At 38.9% G+C, this 27,567-nt stretch overlaps 1 protein-coding gene and 1 pseudogene across 1 annotated transcript in view; both read right to left on the bottom strand.

Annotated features, from left to right (window-relative positions):
- The window catches only part of Adgrg4 (adhesion G protein-coupled receptor G4), a 135,032-nt gene that overhangs the window by 91,397 nt on the left and 16,068 nt on the right, over window positions 1–27,567 (bottom strand). Inside the window, exons 3-9 of the mRNA XM_008840711.1 lie at window positions 14,217–20,168; window positions 11,990–12,084; window positions 6,557–6,621; window positions 5,034–5,073; window positions 3,821–3,873; window positions 2,154–2,317; window positions 94–226 (exon numbers count right to left, since the gene is read on the bottom strand). Coding sequence (XP_008838933.1) covers window positions 94–226; window positions 2,154–2,317; window positions 3,821–3,873; window positions 5,034–5,073; window positions 6,557–6,621; window positions 11,990–12,084; window positions 14,217–20,168 — 6,502 coding nt within the window. The remainder of the gene's footprint in view (window positions 1–93; window positions 227–2,153; window positions 2,318–3,820; window positions 3,874–5,033; window positions 5,074–6,556; window positions 6,622–11,989; window positions 12,085–14,216; window positions 20,169–27,567) is intronic.
- Window positions 24,486–24,752, bottom strand: LOC103740151 (annotated as a pseudogene).

Genomic DNA, 27,567 nt, shown 5'->3' with positions numbered 1-27,567 from the left:
TATTTTTTCATAGTGTATGTGGTCAGACCACAGTCCAAACCAAGCAGATCTCGGTGTATATGATCTAGGAATTGGAAGTCGGAATACACATACCAGATTCTTGTGGCATTTTCTCTCTCATTTTTAATGCACCTTGTTTGGGCTGTCTCAGTAGGGTCAGTTAACAGCCACTTATATGTTCCTTTGTATTTCGAGGGTGTTTCATCCATGTTGCATTTTCCTGGCTCTACAAGAGAAAAATGTATGCAACATTTCCAAGGGCAAAAGGCACTTAAAGTATCATGGACATCCATTATGACCCATCATTTTTATCCTGCACATAACCATGAGCAAATACAAGAAGAAACTGTTTCAACCAGGACATTCAAACCAGGCTTCACTCAAAAACAACTTTAAATGGAGCCTTTTTAAAATAAGCCATCCAGTATAACCTCAGGTATAGTCCTTTTCATTAGAACCATCCACTGGCAGGAAAAAAAGTTGCTTTTTTCCATTTTTATTCTTTGGAAGGTTCATACATGTATATAATGAATTTTAGAAATTGGTTTTTTTAAGTGGTTTATGTACATTAGGGAAAAAATCAAGCCACATAAATTGATACTATAGTAACACATCTGAAGCCCCCATCTGCCAAATGTCTTTCTTCTGAAGTGCCCACTATTGTCTGTTTGTTATGGAAACAAAAGAGATTGTGAGCAGCAGGGGGCTGAATAGATGGCTCAACGGTTTAAAGCACTGGTTACTATTGCAGAGGACCCAGGTTCGATTCCCAGAACCCACATGGCAGCTTACCACTATAACTCCAGTTCAAGGGGATCCAACACCTTCTTCTGACCTCTGTGGGCACTGTATAACACAGGTGCACTTACATACATGCAAGCAATACACTCATACACTAAAATACAAATAATAAAATATTTTTTAAAAAAAAGAGACGGTGAGCAGGTTTCTCTTCCCAGATAGTCATCTGTTTCTTAACAGTCTCAGGTAGATTTGGTTTCAGTAAACTCAGTATTCCCATAACAACCAATGCAGACAGGGGAGCAATGCTTCTGGTGTTGGTGCTGATGGGTAGAACTAACTCCCACATGGAGGGCTGCTACACTGCGTTTTTTCTGCCAGGCCTTCTAATGTTAAGAGTGATGTGGGTTAAGTCTATGTGGGAAGTTCCCAGTACATCCACTGAGCCCATGACCCCAGTTCTGGAAATCGTTCCCTTAAGCGTTGAGAGTAGCCAAAGAAGTGAGCCAGCCAGGCCTGTCCAGCCACCCCAATCTTCTCTGTGAGCAGCAAAGAAAATCACCTCCTTCTCACTTTCAGGAGACACTGATTAGTGTCATTTACATGGTGGGCTCTGCCTGTTGCCTCCACTCTTCTCTGCTTTTGTCCCACTCTAACTTTGTGTAGTCACAGCTTCTGCTACTTAATTAGTTTGCTGGCAAGGACAATCCATTCTAACGCTTATGTTTTAACTCAAAGTTTTTATAGCAGTCTACTGGGGAAAAGGAACAAAGCTGACAGCAATGGAAAGGAGGTGTGGTGGCCTGGTCATTTTTCTCTTTTACCACTGAGGCCTTCCTAATTAGAAAAAAAAAAAAAAAACATCCATGAGGAGAATTTGGGACGGTGCCTAGATCACTTCCTAAGATGAATAGGTTGACTGAATGAATCTACAAATTTTCAAATATCTATAGGGTATCTGTTGTATAATTATGGATCTCTCTGGGTATTTAGGCAAGAGAGACAATCCTACCACTCTACTCATAGACCAACCACTGGTACTATCCACAGCTGACCTATAGTCCCCTGTAAACCCTCTGGCACTCTACTCATGTATATTCTCTTAAAGGTAGAAAGGTCATCAGAGCATGTGGACGTAGTCATTATGTAAAGATGATTTCTCAGGTGGGCATCATGGCTCATACCTACAAGCTCATAACTTGGGGGGCTGAGGTAGGAGGGTTTTCATGGGTTCAAGATCCACTTGGGCTATGAAATGAGTTCCAGGCCACCCTGGACTACAACATGACACCTTATCTCAAAGAAAACAAAGGTGGCATCTCTTCCCTCTGAGCACAAGCTTCCTTTCAGTACACACATTATGAATTTTATAATAAGTAAATTCATACCAAAATATATACCAAAATAATTACCTAGCTTTTTCACTACAACTTGGTCAGACTTTACTAGCAGAGTCAATTGATCTTGTGTGAAGTTCCCATGTGTGAGGTTCCCATGTATTTTATTTCGGATCCTGCTGATCAGTTCCACAGATGTTAAAGAGGAGTTTGCTTTTATAATTACCCAACAGGCATAACTATAAAACAAGGAGCAAAAGAAAACATTGCCGTTAGATCAACAAAGTGTATTTTGGTCAGTGGTACTGAAATTCTGTAGGATTGCCCTCACTGGTAGTCCACAAATGGAAAACACTGTATAGCTATTAAATGACAGATGTTCAGAAATGATGAAAGACAGTACATTGAAATCTTCTCATACATTTTTCTTGTAATCAACATGGACATCTCAAAACCTATTTTTAAAGAATGGTCAGCAACATTTGTATTATGTTGAAATTGCCTAGCTAGGAGATTTCTCTAGGAGTTTATAATAATTAATAGAGAAGATGGAGTACTCAGGAGTTATTATTTCAGAGAAAACCTTTTATCGTTCTGGGCCTCCAATTTATCCATCATTACTGCAATAAGGCAAATAGGCACATGTCCAATTAGTTTATACAGAAGTGTTCTGCTGAAGGCTTATTTCTAGAAAATAACAATGATGATGATGATGATAGATAGATAGATAACATTTGTGGAGCTCTTGCTTCACATGTTTTGGTTCAATTTACTTCCCAAACAACCTCAGGAGATAGTGATGTTATTGTTCCCATTCTACAGACGAGGGAACTGAGATTTAGGGAGATGACATCATTTCATTCAGTTCTAAAACTCCACTGGCTATTTTAATCCACTAAAATATAATGAAGAATAGAGCTGTCTCTGGACTCAACCTCTAAAATAAGGAAGGTCCTTGGGTATTCTAAATTCTTATAATATTCTATTAGGGGGAACAATTCAGATTCATAAACTTTTTTCCCATTTCCATTGCACACATTCGCTGAGGTTCTTAACAACACTTGAAAGTTAGCTGGCCCTGTCTTTACACCAAACTTCTCTGTGTGCCCAGTCTAAAGAATGCCTCTCCATTTCTTCACCTATAGGTAGTGAATGAAGTCCTCACTCATCCTACCCCTCCCATTTGGAGCCTATCCATTCTTAGAATTCATATTTCCACTGTGAACAGGACTCCACTTTTTAAACCTCTCCTCTTACTTGCAGCTGACCCTCAATCCAGCACCTTGGACATATCAAAGACCTCTTCATGAGCTTCCTTTGGCTATATGTCGTTCATGGTGTGCATAAAACAGACCACAGTAGCCACTGCTCCAAGAGAAACTGAACCATGAGTGAACACTATCAGGGATGCTTTCCATAGGGTTGTTTTTGTTTTCCCAGTATTTCATTGACCTTATTGACCACAACAAACATTTTATTTCTACATCCCCAAATTACAACTACTTTGGACCCCATTTTCTCTTCACTACAAAGAGACATCAGGCAGGCTGCTACAGCTATAGTGTGACCAACTGAAACAACTTATTTCATGAATGCAAGAGCCCAATTACAGCATCTGTGAAATAACCACCAGGTACTTTGATCTCCTTCTGACAACTCTCACCAAAAGGCTGCACATACCAAATTAAATGGAAGGAAAATCAGAACTAAATGTACGAGCTATGAATAAACTCATCTCCTACCTGTATGGCCCATGGGAAATTGTAGCCATTCCATTCCCTTTTTTCTGTTCCAACTGATATAAAAGAAAAGTACAGAGTCACTGAAATCTTTGAACAATATTAATGTCAAATTTGAATATAAGGCTTATCATTAACAATAACCTTCATAATTATTATTTACATTTACATAAGCATTGTCTTCTTCCCTCAAATACATCGGTGTGTTTGATCTTCACAGCAAGCCTTCAGGGTGGACAATATAATGATTGCTGTTCTACTTTCTGGGTGAAGCTGACTCTGAGGGAAGTTAAGTGATCTGCTCAGCATCATAATCTAAACCTACTGGATAGTAACACTGTGTTGATATAAAACACTTAATAGTCCTAAACCTTGAGTTAACATTAATATTTATTATCTAATTCTTTCTTTCTAACAGCACTCAGGTTATAAATGAGGAAACTGAGGCATAGAGAGAGTTATTCACTTGCCCCAGGTCTCACAGTCAAGATATGAAGGAACAGGGAGCTGTACCAAATTATCACCAAAAAGCTTTTAGCCCTAAAATTTAGGAAATTTTTAGTTATATCATGTTATCTATAGTGTGTTAGAATGTAAAATTCCGACAGCCGTTTACAGCAAATATTTTACATGATGGCAGATGATTTAGAATGCACTGTTAGCTTCACCATTTATATAATCAAAATATTTATCTCGTTTTTAAACATCTTGAAAGCTGTGTGCTTTGTATCCATTTTAGAGTGTACCATTGTAAAGCTTTGAAGCTCCCAAATAAGTAGTGGGATTTGGGTCAAAGATGAAGGAAGATAGTTTGGTTACACTCTGACTTCAAATGTCTACAAGATAAGGATGGGTTTAGATTTGTTAGGCATATAGCAGACTTACAAACAATTGTACATCTCTTGCAAGAGTGAGGGTTTCTGTGAGATGTCTACAATCAAGAAATTACACTACCATTTATAACCTCAAGTCATTCCACACTCCCTCCCACAGCCCATAAAATGTTCCTTCAAAACCCACCACATGGTTAGCTCAGAAGAAGCGCCGAATTGTTTTCTTGATGGGTTCTTGTACCAATCCTAAAGGAAATAATATAATTTGACCCTCAACTGTCACCACTGAACTGGTAATATACTCTTGGGTATAAGAGCTGTTTACTTATGTCTAATCATGTATAGGATGGGTCACAAGTAGCTTCATTTTGAGAATTACTTACAATGTATCGATACATAGCCACTTCTTCTTTAGAAGTCTCTCTGTATCAAAAGCATCACAAAATTATTGAAAAATGAAATGTAGTACCAAACACATAGAGCACAAGATCAGGGTAATGATAATTCTTTTATAGCAGAATTCTACCAGATTTGAATTCAAACATTTTCAGAGCCCCAAAGAGACTCTTGAAATGAACTTGGTTATCATTTGCATACTAAAGTGATGCTAAGACTTTTTGACCCACCAGCAGTGTCTAGAACCTATCCCATAATACTACAAGCAAGAATGCATAAAAATACATACAAGGGTGGAAATTACTCAAATGTCTAGCATCAGCTCTTTGAATAACTACATTATGCCATGCTCATATAATCTTATGCCATTATTAAAATGAATAAGCTGTATTTTATATAGTAGCCTAAAAAGAGATACATGATATATTGTGAAGCAAGAAAGGAAACTTGTTAAATGATAATAGAACATAGGAACTCACTCTCTTAGTAAATGCATGAAGCAAGCTAGAAGATATAACGTTAGATAGTCAAAGGAGTTCCTTAAGGGCTGGGAAAAGGTGTGTTTTTATAGATTTTTCAACTATCCGTGCCATAGATCTCTGTAAATATTTCACATGGCTACATACTACTTTCTCAATGACAAAAAACAACAGATGGCTTTTAAAATAATATTGGATAATGCAAATATCTCCTATTTTCTTTTAATTATTTTGGACTGAATGTTTGTGTCCTCCCAAAATTCATATATTGAAGTCTAATATTTTATGGCATTACAAAATGAGGCCATTGTGGGGTAATTATGTAACGAGGGTGGAACCCTTATGAACAGGATTAGTAAACATTGTAAGTAGAGATGGAAATGCTTCCACTCTGTGTTCCCTGTCATGTGAAGAGAACAAGGTTTCTTCATCAGGACCACATACTTCATATTTTCCAGAACTGTGAGGAAATAATTTTCTACGGCTAAAGCCAACAAATCTGTAACAATTTTTGTATAGTAGCCCAAACTATGACAATGACCTCTGATGGGTTTACTTCCATTTGCATCTGTGAACCTTCTTGACCCTATTTTTATTTGAACATGTAAGAGAAACCAAAGTCCCAGCACACAGAAAGTAAGCAGTCACATGTTGAGCAGCCACATGAAGCAGTGTTAGGTGGTGGGGGTCTAATGAGAGGTGTCTGAGTAATTTGGCCAATACCTTTCTCATTTGACTTTCCACTCTGCTACAGTTGGTTTAGTTGCCTTGAGAGTGGGTTGTTATAAAATGAATGTGCGTTCACAGTTTCCTCTACGTGTTTTTTGTTTGTTTGTTTTTGTTTTCTTTTTCCATTGGTTTTACAACCTAAGTGAGAGAAATGCCTTCTTCATTCCAGAAATCTAATATCAAGAAGGGAAGACATAACTGCAAGTGTATTCACCCCTAAATTTCAGAGATAAAAAAGGAAACTCACAGACCCAGAATATCCTAAATTGCCTTTCAATCCACAGAAGGTGTTATTTACATACCTGCTTTTAATTTGAATAGCCATATTAGCAAGAGAAAATTCACAGTTTTGAAATATAGAATTCAACTGTAAAACACAAGAAAAGAAAGTCAGAGTAAGTATTTGCATTCCCACTCCTCTATTTTAACCCAGCAAAGTCACCTGATACAATGTGGTCTGCAATAAGAGCTGCAATTAGGCTCAACCTTTCCATCTGCACCAGCTTTCCTGTTGACATTTTACACACCATTATGGGCTAAGCTGCTTTCCAACTCAAGTTCACATATGGAAACCTTAACCTCCAAACTGATTATATTTGGACATAAGGTCATTAGAGAGGTGATCACAGTTAAACGAGATCATAAGGGTGGAGCCCTACTCCAACAAGAACTGCTATCCTTGCAAAATGACAAAGAGAGACCAGAGATACATGAACACAGAGGCAATGCTATATGGAGGTACAACAGGAACACAAGGAGACAGATGTGGTGGCCCAGGCCTTTAATCTGAGCACTCTGGAGGCACAGGCAGGCTTTTCTCTATGAGACTGAGGCTAGGCCATCTCCAGGTCAGCTGGGGCTATAAGGGAGACTCTGTCTCAAAAAAGACAAAACATCCAGAACAACAAAATCCACCATATAAATAAATAAATCTTTAAAAACAAAAGAAGGCAAGGAGAGAAATCTTACCCAAAAAACTAGCACTACCAGCACCTTTATCTCAAACTTCTACCACTTCCATACCCTCTGCCCCGCACCCTCACCAGGAACTGTGAAAAAAACAAATGCCCTTTTGGTTGTTTTTTGTGTTTGGTTGGGTTTTTTGTTTTGTTTTGTTTTGTTTGTAGCTTAAGAAAATATTTCATTAGCATATATAACATATAACAATAGATTTCATTATGTTATTTTCATACTTGTATATAACGTATTTCGCTCTTATTCCCCCCATTACCCGCTCTTGTTCCCCTCCTGTTCCTGCTGTTCTCCTTCCTCTGTCCAACTGGTCTGCCTTCTACATTCATGCATTTTTTTCTTCTTTTCCTTCTTTTGTAACCTGTGAGTTTATCTGTGATTACTGACAGGGACATGGATGAGGGGTTATTTACAGGGGCATGAATAAATTACCAGTGGCTACACCACTGAAGAAAATATCATTTCCTCCTCTAGCAACCCTTAACTTTCCATAAATCTTTGGGGAGAGGTGGGACATCATGAGCATGAGTCCTCCCCACCCCCACGTGGCAGTATGTTCACAGGCCCAATCTTATACAGATCTTGTGCAGGTAATGACAGCTACTCTGAGTTCATGAGTGCAACACCATGTCATCTCTGGTAAAGAGTTCCCCAACACTTCACCCCTTCCCCTGCCTCTTATATTCTATCTGTCCCCTCATCTGTGATTTTTCCCTGAACCTTGGAGGGGGTGATAAGGATGTCCTATTTAGGGCTGAACATTTTGAATACAGAATGACAGTATCTGAGTCTCATTTAGGGGAAGGGGAAGTTTTACTGAGATGAGTTTCTCACACCAGCAAATTCTTATTACTGAGAATCCCACCACACTGCCCAATAAAATGACCATATTTAAGCTACTTAATAGAATAAAATACTTAGAATCCTAGGAATCTTAACTTAGCCTAGTACCATCTCATTTATCTATGCTTCCACTCAATCAGCCGATGAAATTACTTGTCTAGACTACATAAAACTCTAAAACGTTAAAAAAAAAAAAAACAGTGATGGTGGTGGTGAGTATTCAGGGCTTTACATAGACACTAATTCACCCACTGATCCTATGAGGGAACCTCTCTGATTAATCACTCCATTTACAGGTAAGGAAATGGAAGTGTGCTCACAAGGCACCAGGATACACAGATAGCAAATGGCAATCACAGAACTTGTTTGGCCCACTCTTTGTGTGTGTGTGTGTGTGTGTGTGTGTGTGGTACATGTGTATACATGCTGTTGTGTGCAGGTACATACACATATGTGCAGACCAGAGTATTGCTCTATCAATCTCCACCTCACTTTTTTTAAATTTTGTATTGAATTTTTGTGTATTTCATACAGAACATCTCAATCAATCTTAATCATATTTATACCCCCTTCCCCACTGGCACCCTCCCATAGGCCCCGCCTTGGAATTCACAATTTTGCCATTTGTGTTAAGGCCTATTGTGTCAAGTTAGTGTCCCCAGACATTCCTCAGTGCAAGTTCGTCTACTGAGGTCTAGTCAGCCTATCGAGAGTCTTCTTTCACTTTAGGAAGATCAGCTCTTCCTCACCCAACAGTAATAAGTTGCCAATATTTCTTCAGCTAAGATTGTGGTCTGCTGTCCATTTCCTGAGTTTGTATGCTGGGTTTTTGTCTGCTTGAGTTTGCATGGGCCTTATGCATGATGACACTATTGCTGTAGGTTCATATGAGCAGGGTCCCAGGAGCCTGTAAGACTCTATTTCCATATGGTCATGCACCTCCTCCCTGACTCTAACAATCTTTCTGCCCCCTCTTCCACAATGACCCCTGGTCCCTGGGTGGGTGAAGTTTAATATAAGAGTCCTGTCCAAGGACAAGCATTCTGCAGACTCTTATTCTTTACACTTTGGACTTTTGTAATCATTTGTGTTCCTGGCCCTCTGTGGGAACTTCATTAATGAGAACTGAGATATTTATTAGTGTCCTCTTTACCCCTTGTTCTCTGTCCCGTGAGGCTTAGGTGTAGAGGTTGTATCATAGATGTGCCACTTAGGCTTGCAAATGCCTGTGTATGTTTGTAAGGCAGCCTGAACACTGTGAGACACTTATTTTCAAGCACTTAGAACTGGGTCATACATGCTTGAACATGAGCACTAATGGAGAGAAGGGAAACCAATTTGATCATTCACTGTTAGGTATAAGGCACATATTGGTATTATTACTTATCTGGAGGGCATTTAATGATAACTTTTAAAATATAAAATGTTCCTCCCTTTGATCCAGCAATTCCAAATTCATAGATTTATCTTATAAAAGTATTCAAGGTCCCCTAACTTTAAATGGGGAAATCATGGTGGAAGGGTTAGACAGAGACAAAAATAATGCCTAGCTAGTTTTAAAAAACCAGAGGGAACCATATTAGTCCAATAACCTACTGACAAATTATACATACACTATCTCTACATGAGTCCATGTTTATAGCTAAAGGCTACTTAACAAGAAACAGTGCCAGACAGAAGATATCTTCCTTTGAGTTGTTGGTCAGGGTGGTCCAAGAGACTCCCAAAATTACTCAGACTGTTGCCACAGCCCTTGATGGCCTACCAGAACTTGAAGGTAAGAGCTTACTGCTGAAGACACAACATACATCAGACACAGGGTTTGGAGAAATAGAGCTGCAACTGACCTGGAAGCCAATTTCCCTGAAGGGTAACTCTCATAGCTTTGGAGAATGCTATGAAAGTGCCAAGGGAAAACATCAACAGATGATCCAGCACCAGCTTTAAGACCAAATAACCACATCAATGGCCAGCACAGCATAGGTCATTGGTGCAGTAGTGGCACTTTTGTCTTGGGGGCAATCAACAGCTACCTAATTTGACTAAAAGCCCACTCAAAGGCAGGAAACTCAAGTGTGGTAATATAAACATAACCTAACACACAGAAAACCCTCAAACTCTCACATTGCTAGACTAATGTGATTTCTTACTATTTGCTAAATATGTATCCTCATATTTACAAATATCCCAGTCACCACTCATCAAAGAAGCTCATTTTGCAGCAGTCAGAGACTAATATCAAGTCCCACAACTGGTCACACACGGACATTGCCTATGAATTGCCCAGGCCTAAAGGACACATCTGCAGGGCAACCTCTACACCTAAGGCTCATGGAACATAGCACAGGGATAAAGAAGAGGACACTGAGGAATCAGTTCTCAATAATGAAGCTCCTCATGCAGTGGAGGGCCAAGAACACAGAAGGTCATAAATGGCCAAAATGTAGAGATCAAGAATTTGCTAAATAATGGTCCTTGGACAAGACCCCTTTACTAAACTTCACCCACACAAGGCATAGGGACAGAGTCCTACAAGCTCCTGGGAACCTGCTCACATGATTCTATGGCATAGATGCCAGCATACGCAAGTCCCATGCAAACACAGGCAGACAGTAACCCAACATAAAACTGGGATAATGAACAGAAGACCTCAATCTTATCTAAAGGAATGTTGGCAACTAATCGCTACTAGATGAAGAAGACCTTATCTTCCTAAAACAAGGGACTCTAGACTGACTAGACTCAGAGGATGGCCTTGCACTGGGGAATGCCTGGGGGCACTGACAACACAGTGGGCAATAACAGGGATGACAGAGTATATGGGCTTCAGTGAGGGGGACAGTATAGGAGGGTGCCATTGGGGATGGGGGTATAAAGATAATTAAGATTGAGATTTTCCATATGAAATACACAAAAAAACAAAGAAAAATTTAATTCTAAAAAAATATTCAAGGTCCCCTAAATTAATTATTTTCAGAATTGTGTAAGAACAGAGGTAAATAAAAGCAACCTAAATGCCTACCAATAGATATTTAGATTAAAAAACAAAATGAAATTTTCTATGTTACAATCATAAGATTGTACTAAATCTTGTTCATCTGTTAAAGTGTATGAGGTAGGTAGATCTATATTTATTATCACAAATAGGCTCAAAGATGCTCAAAGGTGGTGTTGCTCAGCAGCAAAATGTCTGCTGTTCCCAGAAGTAAAATTAAATTAATTAATTAATTAATTAATTAAAATGTTCCCCAGAATTAAAAAAAAGGTACATGGGCCACTGTCCAGGGAACAAGTTAAAGAATAGCATAATTCATATGATAGCATTTATTTTTGTGAAAGAACACACATGCATCAATGTACAGAAAAATCTCACAGAATATACCTCAAATTATTAAAATTAGTTAATAGAAAGAGCAGTAGCAGAGGACAGATACTCTGCTTTAGATGTCATTATGTGAACCTCCTTTACGGAAATTATGTCTTAGTTTAAGCTTTATGTATCTCCAAAATGTAAGGACAAGTAAATATTCACTGTGTTAGAAACAGAGCAAACAAAGTACAGAAAACAAAGATATTCAAATGCTATGACACAGACTTTCTTATCACTGCTCTATTTTCCCCAAGTAGGAAATTTTGACAGTGACTCAGAAATTGTGTCAGTAGAGGGAAATGTACAGATCTCAACAAACAAAAATAATAACAACCCGTAAAAGCTTTTAAACACTGGTACTATGAAAGAGAGATTGCATAGATCTTCAGAGTGTTGCTTACAGAGTAAATGCATTTTCCATGAAAAAAAAAACTCTAAACTGATTAACTGTGAAATGGATTATCAGTAGGAAAAGGGAGTCTACTTTCAATCTTCAGTCTTTGTCAACATGCATCTATATATACCATAAATATTCAAAACAGAACTTTACCCATTTGTTTGCAAATTCATTTATAACACTGGTAATAAGGACCCTTGGCTCTTCATCAAAGACAGAGAAGTTCATTGCGATACTGTAGAAGGAAACTGTAATTAAAAATAAAGAGTTTAATTTTAGTTATTTACATCAAGAAATTTGACTTCCAAAAATTGGATCAGAAGTGCTCTCTGTTTTTGTAAATCAAGCAAAACAATGATTTCTATTCCTCAATTTTGTTTAGTTTCACTCGAGCATTAAGAACTGGCAATTTGGGGTACATATATACAAAAGCAAAATGTGAAAGATGCTGTCCTTTCATTTTTGCTTTAATTATGTGTCCAATTCCCTGATTTCTACACAGCTGATAGACATGTGGCAAATCCCCTAAATTCTCTATTTTCATTGGCCAAGTAATTTCCAGTCCATTCAAAAAGTACATTGAAACCTCTGCACCTAAGCCTCATGGAACATACAACAGGGTTAATGAAGAGGATACTAATGAATTCCTCAGTTCTCTATAATGAAGCTCCCTCATGCAGCAGAAGGCCAGGAAGGAACACAAAAGGTCACAAATGAACAAAGTGTAGAGATCAAGAGTCTGCTGAATGATGGTCATTGGACAGGACCGCTTTATTAAAGTTCACCCACCCAAGGCTGAGGGACCATCACAGAAGAGGAGGCAGAAAAATTGTAAGAGCCAGGGAGGAGGAGCATGACCATATGGAAAGAGTCCTACAAGCAGTGGTGTCAGCATACACAAGTCCCATGCAAACTCAGGCAGACAATAACCCAGTATCAAACTGGGAAAATGAACAGCAGACCTCAGTCTTAGCTGAAGGAATGTTGGCAACTGATTGCTGCTAGATGAAGAAGAGCTGATCTTCCTAAAACAAGGGACTCTAGGCTGACTAGACTCAGCGGACAGACTTGCATTGGTGAATGTCTAGGAACACTCACAACCCAGTGAGCCTTAACAGGAATGACAGAGTATATGGGCTCTGGTGGGGGGAGCTGTGGGAGGGTGCCAGTGGGGATGGAGATATAAAGATGATTAAGATTGTTTGAGATGTTCTGCATGAAATAAATAAAAATTCAATTTAAATATGTGTGTGTATGGATATACATAAAATTGCCAAGGAAGAGACTATATAAATATATTTGGGAGATAAATGTCTATTAAAGTCCTTTATTTATTTTTTAAAAAGTACATTGACTGCTATGCCACAAGATTATTTGTCCTGAGAAAATAATTGTTTCTCTCCTGTGCCTTCCTTTCTGCTTCAGAATTTTCTCTCTTTATGTCCACCTTGATCTTATTTGTCCTGCCATAGTTTTCATTTCAAAATGTTAAAAGCTGCAGACCCTGGGGTTGGATGGGAGGTTCAAGGGATAAGAGCACTGGCTGCTCTTGCAGAAGAGATGAGTTCCCAACACCCACATGGCAGCTAACAACCATTCATAACGCAAGTTCCAGAGGATCTGATGCCCTCTTTTGACCTCCATGGGCATTGCACGACATGGGTACACCTACCTACATGCAGGCAATACACTCAATATGTAAAAAAAATTAATTAATAAATAAAATATTTTTTAAAAAAGCTGCAGGCCCAAACCAGTGAAATGGCTCAGCAGACAAAATCATTCACGGCCAAGCCTGATAATCTAAGTTTGATTCCCAGGACTCCTGTGGTGGAAGGAGAGAACTAACTTTTACAAGTTGTCCTCTGACCTCCACAAGTGTACCATGGCATGCACACGTCCTCACACATACATATACCAAAATAAATACGTCAATAAATATAAATTGATAGATAAATTTTTAAAAAGGATACAGAACTATTCAAAATTTGAACAGTGTAGAAGTCAAATACTCCCGAGCTATGGATAAGCATTCCTAATTAGCTGGACATAAGGATTAGAGAGGGCTCAAACCTGCAGAGTAGGGATTCAAAAGGCAAGATAGGGTATCTTCCAGTGTTTCCTGTCCTGTGGTAAACATAAGCAAACTTATGGCCACATTTTACTGGGTAAAGGTGAGGTTCCCATTCTGTGTTTACATGGGCAGAATCAGGACATCAAGAACAAGAGTAAGGGATGCTTTTGAAATGTCATACCAAGTGAAAAGCTACATTTTCATTATACTTCAGTAAAAACGAGGAACATGACTTCAGAATTCTATGCTCAGACAAACTAATCATGTACCAACTGTCTGAAGGATACACACACAAAGGAACAATACCTGCAGACTGTGATGTGACTGATGAAGCTGACTCTTGTGCAAATATAAAAGAAGTTGTGGAGTTCATCCATGTGGTCTCAAAAGATGTAGAGATTAGTGAAGACACAGTTGTAGAAGGATGTGTCATTGCAGCAGACATCAGTGGAAATGAGGATCCTGTAGAAGTGGGTGTGGTAATGGCTACATTTATAAGGGAATCCAGTGTGAGTTTAGGAGGAATTAAAGTAGGGGATGCTGATGTAGCTGGAACTGTGCTCCATGCAGATGTTTTTGTAGGGCTAGATAGAGACAGAGAACCAATAGATAGGGTGCGGCCAGTTATAGAAGGTGATAGACTCTTTATGCTAAAGGACATAGGTTCAGAAACAGTCCTGGAGTTGTCAGTCACAGTAGTTCTGGGGGATGCTTCAAGGGACATGGATATGGGTACACTGTCATCTGTCGTTTTTGTAAATATAGGGAGAGAATTCAGGGAGCCAGAAGTAATGATGCCCAGTGTAGGTACAGGAACGATATTGGTGAGTATGGTGCTTCCACTAGCAAAGGGTAATGTAAAGTTAGCAAACGGGTATGTTGGTGTTAGGTCAGAAGCTGGAAAAGTGGATTCTACCATTTCCCTTGAAGATGAAGTTAGAACACGAGGAGGATTAGATAAAGTTGCAAGAGAGCCAGAAGGGAGACTAGATACGATCCAAGGCAGAAAAGGTGAAGTAGCATTGGAAATTATAGGATTTGATGAGAATATGGTCCCAGGGGTTATAGATGTGGCTGTTTTCTCAAATGTGCGCTCAACGTCAGCCGAAGTGGTAGTGAAGACTCCTGAAGATATTGATAATGAAGTGTTCTCAGAAAGTCCAAATGTAGGAAGAATTTCTGAAGTGGAAATTAATGACATTGCTGCAATATCTTTAGAGACCATACTAGTCTGATTGGTTGTGGCTATTGACAAAGACTCAGAAGTAGAGTTCAGGGTCTCTGCTACCATTTTGTTGGATGTCATTACATGAGTAGTAGTGTAAGTTGGAAATTGAGAATCTCCAACTTTTGGTGTGTTCCAGGAAGGTATAAGCAGAGACTGGCTAATATTAGGTGTGATTCTTGTTCCCCATACTGGAAATTCAACCATTTGAGATGTACGAGGAGTAGAGATCTTAGGAGTAGAGAATTTGGCCTCACTACTGTGAGGTAAATAAAAACGTGATGTGAAAGACGGTTGAGTTGCACTGTTTGGGGTCCATAAAGGGTACAAAACAGGTGTAGTCACAGATGTACTCTTTTTAGTTAGTTCACTTGTCAACAAAATATTGTCTGGCAAGGAAGTCGTCTTTCTTGTATTAAATGAAAGGTGTGTTGTGGTGGATTTTACACTTTTTATAGGTCTAGGAGTGTCCATAAAATTAGATGGAGAAACCCGAATATCCGAGGAAGCATGAAGGCTATCTGAAGGAATAGTTGAAAGCACAATTTCAGGGATGGTAGTTCTAGAATAAGTGTTTACGAGCTCTGTCCTTCTATCAGTGCTCTCAGTGGATAGGGCGCTGTTGGTAATCCCAGGTAATATGCCCAGAGTTATAGCTTCACCTTCTTGTGATGATTGCTGGTTTGGTAAAAGTAATGATGAAAGCACGGTCATTGGAATGGAAGAAATAGCTTCAGTGTTTTTAGAACTAAGCAGAGAAGAGGCAGATGTGTCTGTAACTGAAATCACAGTACCTTCTGTAATAGTGGTTGGAAAAGCTGACTCTGTTGGAGAAGAAATAGGTATGGTTGTAATCTTGGAGGACTCCTCTACCTCTTCGGAATTAGTGAAAGCAGAGGAAATTATCATGCTTTGTGAAGTAGGCCCAGGATATGCCACAGGTGTGATATCTGATGATGTTTGTGCAGTTTTAGTAGTCTTGGGGGTAGTTGAAGACAATAAAGTAGAGAGCAACCCAATTCTTGTGGAAGTGTCAGAAGAAACTGCTATATTTGAGGAATGAGAGTTATTTTCTGGCATTGAGAACTTCTCAGGCATAGGCCCAGAAGTACCTATAGAGACATTTTTTGAACAATCTGGGTGTATAGTTTCAGAAGACTTCCTCATTGGTGTGGTGAGGATGTCAGAAACCTTTTTGGAGGTGAAAGCAGTGACATTAACTGGCAATGAAGATATCTGATAAAGAGGAATTGATGTTTCCATAGGGAATGTTGTAGGTACTTTTGAAAGAGAAAAGGCTGTAGTGATCCCATCAGGAGAGATCATTGTAAAATTGGCATTGAGTGGTCCATTTGTGAATGCCTGTGTGCTTTCAGAAGTGGAAGAAGCAACCCAAGTTGCCTTGGGTTGACACTTAAGTGAAAGCAAGTGTGAAAGAGTTGTCTTAATGAGCACAGGATGTGATGGTCTAGTTGTCCTGGAAGTTGTGGTATCTATAGAAGATGTGTCCTGGTGACTTGAGACTGGATTAGTCACAAAGGAGGAACTCGCTATCATTCCCACAGTCCAGGGAGTAGATTCTGAAATTGCACTTGCGTTTTCTTTATCGGGAGATAAAAATGTGGTTATTGTCTGAACTTGTGAAGGGACTGCTGTTTTCTCAAGACTGATAAAAATTTCTGAAGTATGAATACCTTGTATGCTACTTGAGGTCAAGGATTGTGTAGTCTGTGTCCTTCCTATGGGAGAAGCAGCTAAATTCCCAGAAGGTGCATTCCCAGGGGGAGTCTCTGAAGGCAAATAGGTTTGGTGACTAGAAATTTCTGTGGTTTCAGAAAATTCTGTATCTGTAATTTCCAAAAGTGAAGTACTTTGGGAGGAAGAAATTAAAGAATTCTTTGGTGAGATTTCTGTCCTGCTTGTAGTTATAGAGGTTTTCCCTATGGAGGTGTTCATCTGTTCTTTCTCAGGAGGTAAGACAGAAGTGTCAGTCACCAATTGGTTGGTAACTGATGTATTTACAAAATACGTAGAAGACTGAGAAATGTGAGTGTTTAGTGGCGTAGTAAACTTGTTGGCAGAAGTGTTTGGGGGCAATGTCTCACTGTCAGCAGAAGTCTCTGTAGGGTAAGTAACCATGCTAACATCTCTACCTCTACTGAAAGTATAGGGAAAGGTCAAAACATGAGTTGAAGTCTCCACTTGAGATGTAGATGGAGTTGCTACTAGTGTAGATGTAGTTGGGCTAACATGAGTGGAGGACACAATAGTAACCTTGTCAGGGGGAGGTTTTGAGCAGACAAGAGTGTGAACAAATGGACTTACTATGTCTGTTGAAGTGGAGGGAAAGGTAGTTATAGTCTTAGTTATCATAGGGGAGGCAGTTCTCGGTGAGGAGGCCAGAGTTTCTCTCACAGAAGGAACTTCCCTGAGTGCTTTTGTAGAAGAGGTCACTGGGACCTCTGAAATGGTATGAAACAGGCCTCTGTGGGTAGACATGGTAGTACTGGTTGTGGAAGGTGTTGGACTCAGTGGTAGCACCAATGCCATGGGCATTGTAGCTGCTGGTAGAGTTGGAATACCTGAGGACACAGATGGGGAGAAATCCCTGGCCAATGTAGAAGACTGAGGCAGGGTCACCTTAGTCTCATCAGAAACCACCATATAAGTAACAGGATAGGTAGCAACAGAGACATTAACTGGCAGTGAAGACATATAGGTAATAGGTTGAGGTGTTGTTGAGGAATGAATAGCTGCAGTCTTTGGAGGCAAGACACCAGTAGACAAAGACATAGCTGTCTTCTGTGTAGGGGTCATAGAGAAAGTGGCTCCCCATATTCTTGTGCCTGAAGCACTCTGTTCAGGGAATGTCTCTGTGCTCACAGATGTGGACAATGAAACTAAAGTCCCCTCAGATGTCTCTGAGTGCCAATGAGTTGATTTAAAGATTTCCGTAGTTCCATTGTATGAACTTTTAGGTGTAGTTTTTGTCAATTTTGTTGAAAGCCAATTCATTCCAACCCCAGTAGTTGCAGTTTTATTATTCAATGCAGTAGCCGATTTTTCTATATCAGGAAAAGGGGAAACAGTGATAGAAGCTGTCACCATTTGTGCTGATTCATTTGTTGCTTCCAGCATTGCTGAAAATGGAGAAACCCCAGTTACTGCTGCTATAGTTGATTTTCCCTTAGGATGATCGGAAGTGGTTTCTTTTCTCATCACAGTGGTATAGGATAGCTGTGTTGTTACAGACTTTGATAGAGGGGCCATTGTATCACCAAATGTGCTTGTACCATTTGTTTCTGTTTGTGTTGTCTCAGAACTACTCTCCTGAGTAGAAAAATTACGTGTAACATCAGCAAGGGTAGATATATCTACTGATGGAACAAATGTCTCCCTTGGTACTGTGGGAAGTACATTTGCAGCTACTGTGGACATAGGGATGCTTTTCAGTAGTAAGGTAGTGAGTTCAAACTCAGGCTGATTGGTTATAGATGGGATTTCAGAAACACTGGAGAAATTACCAAACAGCAGAGATGTTGATCTGAATAGAGCTTCTGTATACCTAGCTGTAGAACCATCAGAGCTAATAGTAGCCTTACGCTTTGTGAATGTTTCAAGTGGAGTGGTGTTAGTAGTCATGAACATATGATCCACATTAGTAGCATTGCCTTGATGTACTGATGTAAGATTTTCATTAGGCATGAATGTAAGAAAGGTGGTTGTATTCATAGAGGTCAACAGAGTTTGATCTGGCCTAGAAGTCCAAGTGGTGTCATTGGTAGATAATTGATAGGCAGTTTCATCAGTTAAAGATGTGGGACCTGATTCAGATGCCTTGGATGTGGAAGGTGATTTAGTGGAAATCAAAGTAAGCATAGGTTCATCTGCCGTGGGTGTATTCTGGGTATATTCTAGCCCTTCAATTGTGGGGAAGAGTGAATCTTCAGCCAGTGTAGGATGAAGTGTGATTCCAGGAGTTAAGGCTGGATGAGTACTCTCAATATCAATAACTGTCTGTTTACTCTGAGTTCCAGCGATGGGAGAGGATGTCATAGAATAAAGTGCCATAGAAGAGGTCTCTTTTGGCATAGAGGTAAATATAGCATTGTCCATGCTGAGTGAAGAGACATCCTGAAAATCCGTGTGCACTAATTCTGTTTTCACTGTTCTTGGGGCAGGTGTGGTCTCCACAGGCAACACTGAATGAACTGTAAAAACCATTTTCTTATCAGTTGTTGGCAAAGAAGATGCCATCTGATTTTCAGGAAGTACAGAATCCACAGGAGTCACTGTGGGTATAAGCAGAGGCTGGGGTGGGAAGGCTGGCATAGTTCCAATGTCAGTAGTTAAAGCCAAAATTTCTTCTACTGTGGACCCAGACACAGTTCTGGCAGTTGAGGATACAAGGGATTCTTGTTTAGATTTAGAGGTAGGGAGTCCTGCAACATCTGGGGACTTGTGTTTGTGGCAAGATGTTGTAGACACGGATGTGGAATCATTCACTGAAAATGGAGCTATCTTCATAACAGTTGGCTGGGATTTAATTGCTAAAGTTTCAGATACAATGGAATTCTTGGTAATTCCAGATGTGGCAAAGAAATTAGTAGCTGTAGTCGGGTGAAAGGTCTCAGTAGCCACTGTCTCCACCATTTTTGATGTCCTTGTTTTTTTTGAATATGGGTGCTGAGTTGTTTTCATGGACACATTAGTAGTACGGATGGGTGTACTGTGGGTAGGCAGAGGGATGGTTGCTGAAGTAAATAAGCCATCTGCTGCAAACGTAGCTGTTTCAGCTATAGATGTCTTTAAATATTTTGATGCACTCATTGTTGCTAGAGGTGAAGACATTGTATTAGAATACCATATGGTTGTATGATTGGCTGCAAATACAGGTGTGCTTTTAGGCATCGTTGTGGATGAATGTACAGTCTTTTGTGGGTTTAGCCCAGCAATGTGAGAAGGAGTTGTTAAGTCTATTTGCTGTGAAACAGTTGTACTTGTTTCTTGAATTGTCATATTTTCAGAAACAACTGAAAAATCAGAAAGCATGTGTTACTTAGGGTTCAGTCTTAGAAATTAGAGACAATTTTTAAAGAAAGAGCTCTATAATTTCTTTTCATTTTAAGAGAGCTAAGTATCAGATATAATCATGTCATTTGATTACTTAATTTTTCTTAAGATGATTTTCTACTTTGTAAATCCCTATCTAATTTTCATAATACCCTTGGTAAATAACTAGTAGGAAGACCTCCATTACACAGTATCTTCATAAAAGATATGGGCACTTCAAAAAACAAAACAAAACTGTACACTGATTGAGGTGATTCACATTGGGAAAGGGATCAAACCCTTGAAAAACATACCTATCAAAACTCATGTAAGAAGAAATCAATAGCTTGATTAGTTCATGGCCATTAAAGAAACTGAACTGCAAAGTTAAAATTTTTCTCAGAAACAGCTTTTGATTCACACAGAATCCGTTTTAAAATCTGACTACACAACTTGTTTTACTAAAACCTTAAACTACCTGTCTGTGCTTCAGTACTTTGCCCTGTGATGTAGGGATTATAACACCTACCTTAGAAAGCTTTTGTGAGACAAATGAGTTAATGTATATAAAACATCTACTTTGGTGCCTGGTACATAGTAAATGTTTAAGAAATAGTTTATTTGACTTTAATTTGGTAAAATTTCTCTCTCTATGTCTCTTTCTTTCTTTCTTTTGTTTTCGAGGCAGGTTCTTGCTACATAGACCAGGCTCACCTCAATTCCTAATCTTCCTGCTTTGCATTCCTGGTTCCTGTAATTCATGAGCACTTCTGTGGCCAGCTGGCTTGGTCAAATATCTATTACTCATTTGAACACTGTAAATTGAAGATGTTTTTATCTGGAACCTCAAGACTAAAAAGTCTTAAACCTTGACCATTTATGTCAAGAAGTTCTTTGAGAAATAGAAAGATTTACAATATGGTTTCTTCCCTTAAAGAACTCATACTCTCATTGTAAAAGTTCTATGTTACTGAAATATTTTCTTGTCGTCTGTTTTGATTTGCTTTGCTTTTTTGAGACAGGGTCTCATGATTTAATCCAGGCCTAGAGCTCACTATGTAACATAGGCTAGCCTCAAACTCGGGATCCTCACAGCATAGCTTCCCACTGGGCTTACAGGCATGTTTTAACACACCTAGCTTGACATTTTTTAAAGAAAAGATAAAATAATATTTAAATGAAAAATAAGCTAATAATAAAGCTTAAAATACAACAAATACTTGAATATGTAAAATTTCAGGTGTGTTTAAACTACAATGGAAAATCAGTGCCATGAAAAAGCAAAACCAGCCCCAAGATAATGAAGATTTCTCTTTGATGAGCAGAGATGGGGATTGAGTGGAGAAAGCAAAAATATCACAATGAATATGGATACAGAAAAAAGTCAGTCCAGCTAGAAGTGCAGTACATGTTGAGTGCTGGTAATAAAGAATACAGACTAGGATCTGAAGAGAAAGGAACACAACTGCTTTCATATGGTGAACATTTCTCCCAAACCAAGTACTATTTTGCATGCTATCTTATTTAATCCACCAAACAACTTTTGTGAGAAATGTTACAATTATGATTATCTTAAAGATGAAAAGATGGGATGTTAGAAAGTTCACATGACCTGCTCAAATTCATACTGGGAATTCGAGGTTCATCACCTATCCATCTCCTCCATACCTGAACTTGATCAATGATGCATTGCTGGACACAGTCACACACAAATAAGCTTCTGCTTGTGTGTACTCATGATCACCAGCTGCAAATGAGCCTTCTGTACTGCCCAGCCTCCTACTACTTTTTTCTACTCTCTTTATGCTTCTAGTCTACAATAACCCTTTCAAACATGCCCCATTCTCAAACATCACCTCCACATGTTTATCAGATAATCATGCTTCCTACTTCAAAGGAAAAAGTAATTGAGATAATCAGCTAGAAGTTCAACTGTAATTCAGGTTCTGTCATCTGCTATTTCAGAAACTTTGTCTCTCCTTTCCCTAATGAGCCTTTCTCTTCTGATTTAAAACTTCTACTATCTTACAATAAAAAATTAAAACTTTATAGCCCTTTACCCACCTCTCCCCTCGCATTCACACTCAAAATTCATTAGAGAAAGGTTGTTTACACCAGATGCCCACACTCCTCTACCTCCTTTGCAGACTTATCCGCTTCTGACTAACCAAAACATCGTCCCAGTCCCTCTTCTCTTCTCAATTTAAAGTTTCTCCCCAACCAACACTTTCAATTTACATCTCCCCACAAATGAATCTCAGAATGCTCGCTCTAGACCAGATCACTATTCTGAGGTCTACATTTTCAGAACCAATCCCTTACTTAGCATCATCTCTTACATAGCACACTAATACCTCAAACTGAACATGCCCTAACTCAATTCATTATCTTCTCTCCATACTGGGTGTTTTTCTAGTATTCCTTCACTGAATGATACCATTGTCCATTCGATTATTTCATTCCAAACCTTCTCCATCTGTCTCCTCCATTCTCCGCCCCCCCTTGCTATAACCACTCCATGATCTTGTCCTATGGATCACACCTAGTAAATATCACTTTAGCCCATTAATGTCTTTCTATTTCCATCACTTACCACCATGACTTGCCACTCTAACATATTTTTAAAATATTTTATTATTTTTATTTTATGTGTATGAGTGCATTGCCTACATGTGTGTAAGTGCACCTGTATTGTGCAATGCCCGCTGAGGTCAGAAGAGGGCATCAGATCCCCTGGAGCTGGTGTTATGGACAGTTGTTAGCCATCATGTGGGTGCTGGGAATTGAACCCGGGTCCTCTGCAAAAACAGTCAGTGGTCTTAACCACTGAGCCATCTCTCCAGCCCCAATCACTCTAATCTCTTAACCTAAGTCTCTGCCACTACTCTTGGGTGCCTTCAAATCTGTCTCAGATGCAACCAGGATGATCTTTTGGAAACATAAAATTGTTTGTGTCTCACATACACAATTGTACACACACACACACAAACACACACACACACACACACACACACATCTTCTTAGTGCTTTTCCATTACTCATAGGTTAAGAAGAAAATGTTGTCTATGGGGACTGGAGACATGGCTCAGCAGTTAAGAGGACTTGCTGCTCTCATAGAGAACAGGGTTTCAGATCCCAGCAACCACATGGTAACTAACAGCTGTCTGTAACTCCAGTTCCAGGGACTCTGACACCCTCTTCTGGCCTCTCATGGCAGAAAATGAGTGCACTTCCATACATCCAGGCAAAACACTCATACACATAAAATTTTAAAATTTTAAAAAGGAAGGAAATAAAATGTTGCTCAATAAGGCCCATGCATACTTGATCTCCTACCTACCTGGCTGGCGTCAGTTTGTGCTAAATCTCTTCCTTGTCTTGTGAGCTTCAGCCCACAGCTTCTGACCTCTCCAAGGTATAAGAGCTTTGCATGAGCTGTTACCACTTTTGTAATAGTTCCCCATTTTTCTTCATTTGTTTAACTTTTTGAAATTTTCCAAGCCAAATTGTTTCCAGCTTTGTTAGAGATGCTTTTCATAAATGGTCATGGTATTTTCAGGCAAGACATGCACAGACAATCAATAACAGTACACTCAAACTTTCAAATTCTCTTCTTGTATGGGCCCTCAAAATCATAAAGCCTCTATAAAATCCAATGAAATCTTCATTTTGTGCTTCAAATGGGGCAAGTTTAGAATGAGGGTTGACATTTAACATTAAGCATGTTGTTTAACAACTTTTCATAAGTTGACCCTGACTTTCAGGAAATGAAATAGTCATGGCAGAATTATTGATCTGAAGGTCTACAATGTTTTAGAAAAGGAACCATTGCTCTTCTAAAGAACCATCCCAGTGACATCACTGCAAAGTGCAGATTTCCCAACATTCTAGTAAAACCAATTTTAGGGGGATCAGACCTCAACAGGTTTTAAGGGAGTTGTCTATGTTGATTTGAAGGCAGAGGAACAGGGGGCTATAAAAGTTAATTTTGAATTTTCCCATAGTACAAGGCATTTTGTGCCAAGGTGACTATGTGTATTGACATCAGGAAATCCCCTCCCAGGAGTATAAAGGAGTCTTTTAAAACTAGTAGGGGAAACTGTTTTCCCCACATTAATTCAGCTTGGGAGACTTTTGTTAGTGACACATGTTTCTTCCACACCCTCCCCCAAAATGAAATGTTCTGTGTGCTAACAACATTGCTTTTATAAAGAACTAAAACAACATTCTGCATTTCTATAGAACTTGATAAAAAAAATAGTATGTCAAACTGTTCAGGCAGCAGAAGTGCACAGTTATCAAAAACACAGACTTCCCTTGGCATCTCCAGCACCGTCAGCTTTCAGTGCCTGGTCTGCAAGATTATTCCCATCCTTGTCAACATCAGCTTTTCCAGTTTTCCCATTGGGCACCTTCTCTCCCTTCTTTGCAGGAGCCTTTTTAGGCTTGGGCTCTGGCTTTAGAAGAGCAGGTTTGGTGGATAATATTGCAGCTCTTCTCTGTAGTTCATCCTTCACCTTGCCTTTATCTCTTTTAGCATCCCCTTCAGTCTTTCTTTGGGTCATGGTGATGGGGGGCAGGGGCGAGATGCAGGCACTGAACACAGGGATGCATCAGCATGGGGCTTCTGTGTATCTGGGGGTAATTCTGGCTTCTTTTTCCTTCATTTGCCTAACTTCTATTCAACTTTCAGACCTCAATTCATACATCACTTCCTCAGAGAAGCCTGCCTTCCCTGGTATCTGTAGTGAACTCAAACTAATCTATTCAAGACCATTTTGACATTGTATACACCTTCTTCACAACAGTTATCACAGGGACAGTTTTACATGTTGATTCTATGGTTCTTCCGCACTAAAACACACTGGCAAGTACCTCATCTTTCCCTGCTCATCATTGTAGCCCAAGTCCCTAGCATAGTGCCTGGCATATGGTAGATGTTCAGCACATAATTTTAGACTTACTAAATAAATGGAAGTGATGAGGTAAAAACAGCTTGAGGAACCGTGACCCTATAGCTCCTGGAAAGGAAAAACTGACAAGGTGTGGTGACAGAGAGGATTAAGAGATAAAGAAGACAGAGAACCCTCCAAGAGGAAAAATTTTGCTTTGAGAAGGGCAGAGAATAGTAATAATGTTTACAGAAATAGGAAAGTTGAGAAGGAAAATGTCCCAGTTAGACACAGAGAAGTGGAACTTGAAGTGAAAATGGAGCACCGAAATGATAATGGCACACAGTAAAATTCACAAGTGAGTCACAATCTCTCCAATTCAAATCCCTTAAAATGAAGTAATACATATTTACCTTAGCAAAATTGGGATTTTTAATTTATCTACCTGAGAAGTACATTATCTATAATGCAGAAATAATTCTGGTGGTAGACAACTACAGGCTTATTTCACTATCTGCACAATTGAAATTACTTCTAATTTACATAATAGAAATTCTGAACTGTGTATAAGATGTTCCTGAAAGTTTGTGGTCATTAGAAAGTAAAATAAGCAAAAATCGGAAGTGTTCAATTGACTATATAGATGAGTTGATTAAAGTACATGCATTTATACAGGGGAAAGTCAGAGTTAAATAAGTTTTCCTGACCTTAATTTTACAATATTGTTTTAATTATTAGATCTATAGTCTGTCAGACTTTATCAAGAGATTAGTATGATTCAGTAGCATGCAATTTATCTCAAAATTTCTGCTTCTAAATTTGACCATAACTGTAAATGAAAGGAGAGGTAGCAGGATTTGGGTTACCAGCTCAGCCAGTTGGCTTTGAAAACCTTTGCTGACGCACCACTTCTAGCATATATGAGGAATGTGGCAACTCGGAACCTGAGCGCTCTATAAATACACTAACTGACGACATAAAGAGTTAGTAATTCCCACTCTTTTAGTGCTAATTGAGATACAATCAGTTTTTTAGGGTAAAGCAAACCTTAAATATCACAAAAAGCCCCATTGCCTGCCTAGATGCAACATTCAAAGAGCACTATTAGAGTAAACAAGCAATGGGGAGATAACCATAATAAGCAAAACAGGGAATAGGAGTTGACATATTTTTATCAGAAAGTGGTGAGACACAGATAGAACTAGTGCTATTACCATTTCCAGAACGCATATTAAAAATGAAAATAAGATTTAAAAATGGAAACAGAGAAGTTGAGCAAAATTACTGAGTAGGTGGTATTTTGTTCAATATCAGAGATGACACAGGCAATAGTTTGTTTTATCAAATATTGCAATATTGCAGCTGCTGTATCAATTTTTCCTTGTAAAATGATTATTAATAAAGATTCAAATCTTCCTTCATTCAATGAACATCACAGAATTTTGGCAGACTTATTGATTGACTTGTTTGGGGGTTTGATGTTTAGATTTTTGAGTTCTTTGTATATTCTAGATACTAATATTCTGTCACATATACAGGTCAGAAACATTTTCTCCCATTCTAGAGGCTATTTCTTTGATGGATTGTTTGCTTTACAGAAGCTTTTAAATTTCACACTATGTAATTTTTCACTTCGTCTTATTTCCTTGCTATTAGAGCCCTTTTCAGAAAGTTTTTTCTTCTGCCTATATCATGAAGTATTTTCACTATGTTTTCTTCTAATGGCTAATGAACATGGAAATCTGCTCAACATCTTTAGCCATCAGGAAAAGCAAATTAAAACCACATTGAAATTTCATCTCACCATACTCACTATTTTGATCATTAAGAAAGCAAGTATCAACAAATGCTGGCAAGGGTAAGGTGAAAGTGGACACTTACACGCTGCTGGTGCAGATGCAAATTGGGTCTGTCACTATAGAAATAAGTAGGGAGGAATGGAAGTTCCTCAAACAACCAAATATAGAGATAGCATATAAACCAGCTATTCCATTTCTGGATGTATACTAAAGGACTCTAACACAACACACCACAGAGATACCTGCACATCCATGTTAATTGTAGCACTATTCACCATAGCAAAATTATGGTGAATCAGCCTAGATGTCTGTCAACTGATGAATGGATAAAGAAAATGTGGTATATATACATCATGGACTTCTATTCAGCCATAAAGAATAACAGCCTGGAAAATGGATGCAACCAGAGATATCATATTACGTAAAATAAGCCAGACACAGAAAGACGAATATTAAATATTATTTTCTCTCACTTGTGGGTTGTAGAATTCTTTACAATGACATTAAGAGCACTGGCTGGTCTTTCAGAGCACCTACATGGCAGCTAACAACCGTCCTTAACTCCAATTCCAAGGAAGTCAAACTCTTCTTCTGGCCTCCATGGGCATTGCATGACATGGGTGCATTTACACACATGCAGGCAATACACTCATACACATAAAATAAAAAAGAATAAATAAAATAAGACA

Source organism: Nannospalax galili, unplaced genomic scaffold, assembly GCF_000622305.1.
Source record: "Nannospalax galili isolate Female #2095 unplaced genomic scaffold, S.galili_v1.0 scaffold901, whole genome shotgun sequence".
Classification (NCBI taxonomy): Eukaryota; Metazoa; Chordata; class Mammalia; order Rodentia; family Spalacidae; genus Nannospalax; species Nannospalax galili.
The sequence above is the reverse complement of the archived record's forward strand: the minus strand, read 5'-3'. Positions and strand labels throughout refer to the sequence as shown.